At 38.5% G+C, this 9,677-nt stretch overlaps 1 protein-coding gene across 1 annotated transcript in view; it reads left to right on the top strand.

Moving 5' to 3' along the window:
* Positions 1-9,677, top strand: part of AAK1 (AP2 associated kinase 1) — a 234,536-nt gene that overhangs the window by 149,465 nt on the left and 75,394 nt on the right. The window contains exon 5 of the mRNA XM_042780842.1: positions 8,910-9,031. Within this exon, the coding sequence (XP_042636776.1) occupies positions 8,910-9,031 (122 nt within the window). The remainder of the gene's footprint in view (positions 1-8,909; positions 9,032-9,677) is intronic.

The raw sequence follows: 9,677 nt of genomic DNA, 5'->3' as shown, positions 1-9,677 counted from the left end.
ACCCACCAGCCACTCCTCGGAAGGAAGGTTGGGCAATCCTACTTCCGTAGTGATACTGCCTCGGAAACCCAAGGAGGGGTGGCTATGAGTCGGGGCCGACTCGACGGCACATAACAATAACAACAATTAATGGTAGGATGAGATGATATCTCATTGTTTTGACTTGCATCTCTCCCTATGGCTAATGATCGTGAACATTTCTTCATGTGTTTATTAGCCTTGCGAATGTCTTCTTTGGTGAAGTGTCTGTTCATCTGCTCATTTTTTAATTGGATGGATTGTTTTTTGTTGTTAAGATGTTGAAGTTTTCTATAAATTTTAGAGATTAGTCCCTTGTCCATTATGTCATTGCCAAAAATTTTTTCCATTCTTTAGGTTCTCTTTTTATCTTTTGTTGGAGTCTTTTGATGTACATGTTTAATTTTTAGAAGGCTCCAGTCGTCTAGTTTGTCTTGTGCTGTTTTTGCATTTTGAATTACATTTGATAGTGTATTTATGCCATGTATTAGGGCTCCTAAGTTTGCCCCTATTTTTTCTTTGATGATTTTTATAGTTTGAGGTGTTACATTTAGGTCTTTGATCCATCTTGAATTAGTGTTTGTATATGATGTGAGATATGGATCCTGTTTCATTTTTCTGCAAATACATGTCCAGTTTTGCTAGCACTATTTGTTAAAGAGACTGTCTCTTCCCCATTTAATGAGTTTTGGTCCTTTATCAAAAATCAGCTGTCCATAGGTTGTTGGGTTTATTTCTGGGTTCTCAGTTCTGTCCTATTGGCTTATTTGTCTGTCCTTATACCAATACCAGGCTGTTTTGACTACTGCAGCTGTATAGTAGGTTTTAAGATCAGGGTATGTAAGATTTCCTACTTTGTTCTGCTAATCCAGGGTCTCTTTCCTTTCTGTATAAAATTCGTGATTAGTTGAATGCTCATTGGAAGCAAGAATGGCCAGACTTTGTCTCCCCTACTTGGGTCATATTGTCAGAAGGGACCATTCCCTGGAGAAGGATATTATGCTTGGTAAAGTGGAGGATCAACGAAAAAGGGGAAGACTCTCAATGAAATGGATTGACACAGTGGCTGCAATGATGGGCTCAGGTATAGCAAGGATTGTGAGGCTGGCACAGGACTGGGCAGTGTTTTGTTCTGTTGTTCATAAAGTCACTATGTGTCGGAGCTGCCTTGATAGCACTTAACAATAACAACAACAAAAATATGATGGTGAAATTCAGATTGGGATTACAGTATATCTATTAATTACAATGGGTAGTGTTTGTTGTCATTTCATGTTAAGTTTTCCTATCCATGAGCATGGTATATTCTTTCATTTTTGAGATCGCTTTTGGTTTCTAGTAATAGTGTTTTATAGTTTTCTTTGTATACATCTTTTGTGTCTCTGGTTAGATTTATTCATAAGTGCTTGATCATTTGTGTGGCTATTATAAATGGTATTGTTTTCATGATTTCCTTTTCAGAGGTGTCTTTGTTAGTATAGAGGAATCCAGCTGATTTTTGTATGTTGATCTTGTACCCTGCCACTTTCCTGAAACTTTCAGTTAGTTCTATCTGCAGATAATGATAGTTTTACTTCTGTTTTTTTTTTTTTTTTCTTTTTTACCAATTTGGATGCCTTTTATTTCCCTTTCTTGCCTTATTGCTTTCGAAGGACTTCAGTACAGTATTGAATAAGAGTGGTGATAAAGGACATCCTTATCTGGTACACCTTTGTAAGGAGAATGCTTTCGGTCTCTCTCCACTGAAAATAATGCTGGCCATTTGTTTTATATACATACCTTTAATTATGTTGTGGTATTTCCCTTCTATTGCTATTTTGTTCAGTGTTTTCAGCAGAAATCAGTGTTGGATTTTGTCAAATGCTTTTTCTGTGTTGATTTATATGATCATGTGGGTTTTTTCCCATTGTTTTATTTATGTGGTAAATTACACTGATTGTATTTCTAATGCTGAACCATCCTTACATACCTGGTATGAATCCCACTTGGTCATGATGTTTTATTTATTTATTTTTGTCTGTTGTTTGATTCTGTTGGCTAGTTTTTTGTTGAGAACTTTTGCATCAATATTCATGAGGGATATTGGTCTATAATTTCCTTTTTCAGTGATATCTTTGCCTGGTTTTGGTATCAAAGTTATGCTTGCTTCATCGAATGAATTTGGGAGTAGTCCATCTATTTCTATGCTCTGGTGTCAGCTCTTCTCCGAATGTTTGGTAGAATTCACCAGTGAAACCATTTGGACAAGAACTAATTTTGGGGGGGAGTTTTTTTTTATGACCTGTTCAATTTCTTCTTTTGTGATGTTGTTGTTATGTGCTATCGAGTTGGACCTGACTCATAGCGACCCCTCCTTGGGTTTCTGAGGCGGTATCACTATGGAACTAGATTGCCCAACCTTCTTCTAAAGAGTGACTGGTGGGTTTGAACAGCCAACCTTCTGGTTAGCAGTCAAGTGCCTTAGGCACTATGCCACCAGAACACTAGAGGCTTCCAAACTGCACAGCCAGCACAGGACTGAGGCACAGTGGGAGATTAGTGCACATTCCATTCAGTGGTTATTCAAGGGGCCCTGGGCCGCTAAAGAAAAGTGGGCACACCCAGGAGGCAAATATAAAAGAATTTTGTTCTACCACTCCAGGTTCTTGCTAACCAAAAGATTGGTGGTTCAAACCCACCAGCCACTCTTTAGAAGGAAGACAGAGCAGTCTACTTCCTTAAAGATTTACCAGCTCAGAAACCCAATAGGGGTTGCTATAAGTCAAAATTGACTCAGTGGCAGTGGGCTTAGGGGAAACCTATATTGACTAAAATGACACTAAACTAGTCCATATTCTCAGAACTCATCTTACTGTTTCATCACTTCTTATCTTTGCTCACGCTATTCTCTCTACCTATAAGGCCCTGAGGAACCCTTACCTGGACCATCTGTGGGGCAATTTCCATTCCTGCTGAAACAGCACTTCAGCTATAAATCCTCACCCTGGACCCTTTCTCTTTATCCTCTCATAACATTTTTTTAATGAATGTCTGTTAACCATTACATACCAACAGCCATGCTAAGTGCTGGACATTTATCTCACGGTTATTTGTTCAAATTTTCTACTTCAGATTGTGTTAATTTGGGTAGGTAATGTGTTTCTAGAAATTTGTCCATTTGTTTCTTCTAAGTTTTCAAATTTGTCGGTACAGTTCTTTTGTAGTATTGTTATTACCCTTTTTATTTCAGTAGGTTCTTTTGTACCAGTGCTTATTTCATTTCTTATTCACGTTATTTGCATCTTCTTCTTCTTTTTCTTTTTTAAATTTGTAGTTTTAATCTTTTCAAAGAACCAACTTCTTCTAGTCTTACTGATTCTTCCTATTGTTTTTCTGTTTCATTTATTTCTACTTGAATCTTTATTATTTCCTTTCTTCTGGTGACTGTAGGCTTTTTTTTTTTTTTTTTTGCTGTTCTTTTTCTAATAGTTGGAGATGTTGACTTAAGGTGTTGATTTTTAATCTTTTTTATTTTTTTTAAATGTGTGCACCTTTTTTTTTTAAGTTAATGATTACAATAAAAAGTGCATGAGACAATGTCTAGCACATGGTAAGTACTATTAAGCTTCTGATATCATTAATTTTTATTATTTTTCCTGTCTTTGTTCTTGTTATTATTTTCACTTATCTAAGTCCTTCACTTCCTCCAAAGCCCAGCATATCTTGTCTCACCATCTGTAACAACATCCATAATACGTGCAGTTCCCTCTTTTCGCTTTTCTTTGCACAGTACCATTGCCAAGGCAGTGCTACTCCTGCCACACTGAGCTGCCCTAAGCCTCAGACACTTCAAGCACTTCAAGCATGCTTCCATCTCAGGGCCTTTGGGCTGGCTGTTATCTCTGTTTGGAATGCTTTTTCCCTTGATGGCCCATGACTCCTTCCTTCTTCATTTGGATCTTGCTCCTCATCAGAGAGGCCTTCTATGATTGTATCACTTAAAATAGCATCTCTGTTTATCTCACGTATATTTCACTTGCTGGATTTTTTTTTTTAATAGCATTTATCACAACCAGACAATTATATTTATTTTATTATAATTCCCAACTGGGCTATAAGCTTCATGGGAGGATGGACTTTGTTTTCTTCACTGCCTTATTTCCAGAACTTGACATTAGTACTTGACATGTAGTAGGTATTCAAACGTGTTTCATTAATAAATGAGTGGTAGTGATATATTTGATTAGAGAGGTTTAGCTTTCTTTCTCATACATTCTCCTACTTAACTTCATAACCATAGTGATGGAAATAGTATTAGTTTCAGTTTGCAGATGAGAAATAAGCTAAGAAAGGTTTAATGATTTCCCTAAGGTCAACATCTCAAGTAGTCCCTTAGGCCCTCAGATCCCTAAGTCCAATGTGGTTTCCACATACTATGCTTAGTGTTAGGTACTTTTGTTGCTGGTGGCGGTGGTGATGATGCTGAGCAGCAATAGTGGGCAGCTTGGCCTTGGTGGTTTTCACGGGTGTTATAAGTCATATATAGACAAATTGACAGGGGTAGAGAATCCAGCAGCTGCTACAGTGGCTGCCACAAAGCAATTTCACTTTCGTAATCTCACTTGATTCTCCCGATAAACTTGCAAAGTAGCCAGTGCAAGGTTTACTGTCTTTATTGGCCAACACTGTGCCTCATCTCTATTCTGCCCCTTTTCCACTTAGTCCCCCTCCCTTCCCCAGCTAACAGTAATTTTGGGCCCTAGAATTACCTTGTTTGTATTTTGATGTGAACTAATTTTTCAGTTTTCCAAACATTCACTCCACCATTAGAAGTATAGAAACTGACTCTGGAAAGATAATGTACAGATGCGGTAGAAGAGTTATGGTTTTATAAGAGCCCTGTAAAATGCATGAGGCCAGGAAAATGGTTGCTGAATGACACTGAACAAGTGATTTCATCACGGAAGGAAGACTGGGCAATCTACTTCCATAAAGATTTACCACCTCAGAAACCTAGAGGAGGTCACTGAGTCAGAATCGGCTCGATGGCAGTGAGTTTCGGTTTCTGTTTTTTGAGGTGTGTGTTAAAGGAGCCCCCTTAGTGATGCAGTAGTTAAGCACTAGGCTGCTAACTGAAAGGTTGGTGTTTTGAACCCTCCAGTCACTCTGTGGGAGAAAGATGAGGCAGTCTGCTTCTGTAAACATTACAGCCTTGGAAACCCTGCAGAGCAATTCTACACTCCGTCCTGAAGGGTGGCTGCCATTCAGAATCAACTCAGTGGCAATGGGTTTAGTTGGTTTGGTTTGGTGTATATCAAATACTGGAGTAGAGGAAAGACACAAAGGCATAATATAATGTCCTACCTTCAAAGGTTTTGTAGTTTGTGGGAAGGAAAGACATAGATATGTAAGAAGTTAAAAACCAACACCCACACTAGAATAAGTGTTTCAAAATTCTAAATGATTATCAGTGATTATTATAGACCAGAAGTTGTCAAACTTTGCAAAGGGCCAGATAGTAAAATTTTAGGTTTGTTATAAGGTGGTTGTTGTTGTTACATGTTGTTGTGATTCTGTCACAACTGCTCGACTCAGTTGTTGTATCTCAAAAGTAGCCTTAGACTGTAGGATAAATAACCAATAGGCATGGCTGAATTTGGACTCAAGGCCTTAGTTTGCTAACCCCTGCTGCAGCAATAAGTTTTGTAGATTTTGGAAGAGTGAAGGGTCATTTGTGCTTAGGATGGCCGTGGAGGGTTTTACTGCTTAAGCTATGACTTGTGCAAGACCTTAAAGAATTACTAGGATTTGACTGATAGAGAATAAGGATTTGGATAAAAGGACAGAAGAGGCAATATAAAGAATGCTTAAGAGACAGTTGAATAAATCAGCTTGGACACTATCTAGACAGTTGTTTTCTCATTGACTAGATTCTCACTATAGGGGCATTTCTGAACATAAAGACTTAGGTAACTTTGTCCTTAAACTTGTATCCACTACATTGGGCTAGTATAAAGTCATAATGACTCCTACCAGGATTGGAGCATATGCATAAGGGCCTTGACTCACTGCTCTGCTTTCACCCTGCCTTGGTGGTTTTCACAGGTGTTATAAGTCTTATATGGACAAATTGACAGGGTTAGAGAATCCAACAGCTGCTACAGTGGCTGCCACTGTGCTATTCAGATAACAAAGGAACTCTGGTGGTACAGTGGTTAAGGCATTTGACTGCTAACCAAAAGGACATTGGTTTAAACCCACCAGCCACTCCATGGAAGAGAGATGAGACAGTCTGGTTCCATAAAGATTCACAGCCTTGGAAACCCAATGAGGGGTCCTATGAATTGGAATAGACTCATTGACAGAGAGTTTGGTTTGTTTTGGTTTGGTTTGGTTCAGATTCAAGTAACAAATCCCTGGTTGATGCAAATGATTAATGCCCTCAGCTGCTAACCTAAAGGTCAGAGGTTAAAGTCCATCCAGAGAGAGAGGCCTGGAGATCTACTTCTGTAAAATCAGCCGTTAGAGACCTTATGGAGAACAGTTCTCCTTTGACACACCATGGATCACCATGGGCTGGAATTGACTCATCAGCAACTTATATTCAGGAAACAGATATGCTTGGTAGAGTGTGACAATTGAAGGTAATCTCTAGAGTTTGATTGTCTAGATTTACTTCCCGGCTCTGCAACCTATTAGCTTTATAACATTTAGTTAGTCACGTAATCACTGTTAACCTCACTTTCCCCATCAGTGAAATGAGGATATAGCTATTGTTATGAGGATTTAGTAAGATCATTTGTGTTGAGTGCTGAATATAGCTATACTGGCAGTAGTAAAAGCTTAGTAAATGGTAGCTGTTATTTTTATGACCTCTAAATTGTATTGACAACATTAGTGTTGTTTTATTAGACTTTTTTTTTCCCCCTAACTCTTTGTTGTCTTTTTTTAAGTTTTTAAAGTGAATTTATCCTCAGGATAGCTTGCCTATTTCACGTTGTTTAAATAAATTAATCTGTGATCTTTATAAAATGTTGTTGTTGTTGTTGTTGTTATGTGCCATCGAGTCGCTGGTGGGTTTGAACCACCAGCCTTCTGGTTAGCAGTCAAGTGCTTTAGCCACTATGCTACCAGAGCTCCTTAGGTGATGGAAATATTTGTCTGGCTCAGCTTTGTCTCTGGGGAACAATTCTCTCCTTAGAATTCTTAATCACAAGAGCACATCCAAACAAATTGATGATCATAGTTTATGCTGCGTATGTGGCTAAAAATTCCAAGGTAAAAATTTTAGATTAAAATGATTCCAGATTCATAGTGCTTGCAGGTGTACAAGCATATTCTTTCTGTAAAACCAATACATTTTAAACCCAGATCTCAGATAAAGTTCTAAGCAACATGAAGAAACAATCACCCCGCCCCCCCAAAAAAAAAACCCTCACAAGAACACCACCATGAGTGAGATTCAGTAGGAACATAAAAAACTGCAAAGATCTGATCTGAATCAGATCTGCAAAGACTTTAGATATTGGAATTAACTAGACAGACTACAAAATAAACAGATGTAATTTTTAGAAGATGTAAGATAAAGTGTACAAATAAGTATGGTATAGGAATAAGTGATTCATAATTGACTCGCTATTTTAATATAAGAAGAACCAGTAGTGGTAGTAAGGCTTGGTTGTTTGGTGGCTCATATTTTCCTTCCGATGCACAAACACCATCTTACTCACCATTTTTTATTTTTTGGTTTATTCCATTCAACAAACATCTTCCGTACCAAGCACACTATGATAGGCACTGGTAGAGAAGACTACACATACAGATAAGATAGTACTATACTTATCCTTAATGAGCTTATAGTCTACTCTTGCCGTTGTTTTCCAAAGGTGGTCTTTGGAAAGCTGAAGAGAAAAGACAATGGAGTGTACAGAATTATTGACCTAACAAGATATTTTGACTACCATTTTACTGTCCAAGCATAGCCAGATCTGTCCTCCAGCATACCAGTCAGCTCAGTTCACCAGTACCAAAAATTAATCAATGTATCTTGAGTACAGGAATGCCCACCACTTTGGAGTTGTTAAGCCATTTCATTGACAAAGTCTTTTGATACCAGGGATTTTTCCAAGTTCTGGTCTTTCTAAGTTCAGTCTGACTGAGAACTCTGCAGAAATACTTCCCCAACTCACTTCCCAGAGAATTCATTTATTTAAAAAATTGGGGTATTACTTTAATAGAGGAACTATCCTTTACCACAGGCCTTTTATTGCTTTAAGTAGTAATTAAAATTTAACAAAAGTTAATTCTGAAAATCCTAGCCTACTGTAGTAAAGAAATTAATGTATGTATGTATGTATGTATGTATAAGGTCAAGTGAAGTAACTGATATCATGGAAGAACAAAGTACTGAAGAAACATAGGGAAGGAGTTAACATTTGTCTGAGCAGGAGCCTGGGGAAGGCTTCAAAGAGAAAGTGGCATTTAAATAGAGTTGAAAGATGCATAGGATTTTGATCACGAGTAAAGAGGTGGGGATCATGGAGAGTATTCTAGACTGAAAGAATAGCAGGAACAAATGTATAAAAACTTGAAAATATGAGGACTGTTTCACCAGAGATGAGAAATGCAGCTGGAAATCTAGAAAAATGGGACTGTTGCTTCTGTATTGTTAGTGTCTTTGTGGAGCTTCCTCTTCTTGCCTTCTCTGCTCTAGTTTTACCACATTACTGAACATGTTCTTTTGTTCCATGTTGGATGACTCCTGTTGGAATACTTGGAGGGGAATAACTTTGCTGTGAACATTAGTGGAATTGCCAGAAATAAAATATTTTATTTTCATGACTGTGAAACCAAATTTTCACATACATCACTAAATGATAACTTGGAATGGGTGATTGGGGAATGTTTTTCAGGTTGAAAATATCCTCTTGCATGACCGAGGCCACTACGTCCTGTGTGACTTTGGAAGTGCCACCAACAAATTCCAGAATCCACAGACTGAGGGAGTCAATGCAGTAGAAGATGAGATTAAGAAGTAAGCTTCCTCCTTGGAGTTTTGCCTACTTTCGTATCAGCTTATGGGTGATCATTTTCAAGTGAGATCACAACTGCAGCGTATCAGTCAGTCAGATGTACTTTTTACTGAACTCTAAATTGCTTTGTATGGCGCTTTGGTGGTATAGTGGATCAGGGACTTGAGTGCTTGTCAGAAGTTCAAACCCACCAGCTGCTCCATGGAAGGAAGACAGGGTGTTCTACTTCTGTAAAGATTTATGGCCTCAGAAACCCAATGAAGGTTGCTATGAGTCAGAAACGACGCAGTGGCAGTAAGTTTGGTTTTTTCAAATTGCTACATATTCCTTCCTGCAGGAGCTCGGTGGAATTAATGGTTAGTAAAGTTATTGAGGGGAGCTCTGGTGGCGTAGTGCCTAAGACATTTGACTGCTAATCAGAAAGCTGGCGGTTCAAACCCCTAGTCACTCCTCGGAAGGAAGGTTGGGCAATCTACTTCCGTAGTGATACCGCCTTGGAAACCCAAGGAGGGTTTGCTGTGAGTCAGATCTGATTAGACAGCAGTGCGTTTGGTTTGGTTTTAAGGTTATTGAGAAGGAGCTCTGGTGGCGTAGTGACTAAGGCATTTGACTGCTAACCAGAAGACTGATGGGTCAAACCCACCAGCC

This window comes from Orycteropus afer, unplaced genomic scaffold (assembly GCF_000298275.1).
Source record: "Orycteropus afer afer isolate SDZICR_OR568_19922 unplaced genomic scaffold, OryAfe1.0 scaffold00065, whole genome shotgun sequence".
NCBI classification, from domain to species: Eukaryota; Metazoa; Chordata; class Mammalia; order Tubulidentata; family Orycteropodidae; genus Orycteropus; species Orycteropus afer.
Note: the sequence above shows the minus strand (reverse complement) of the source record. Positions and strands in the feature narration are given on the sequence as shown.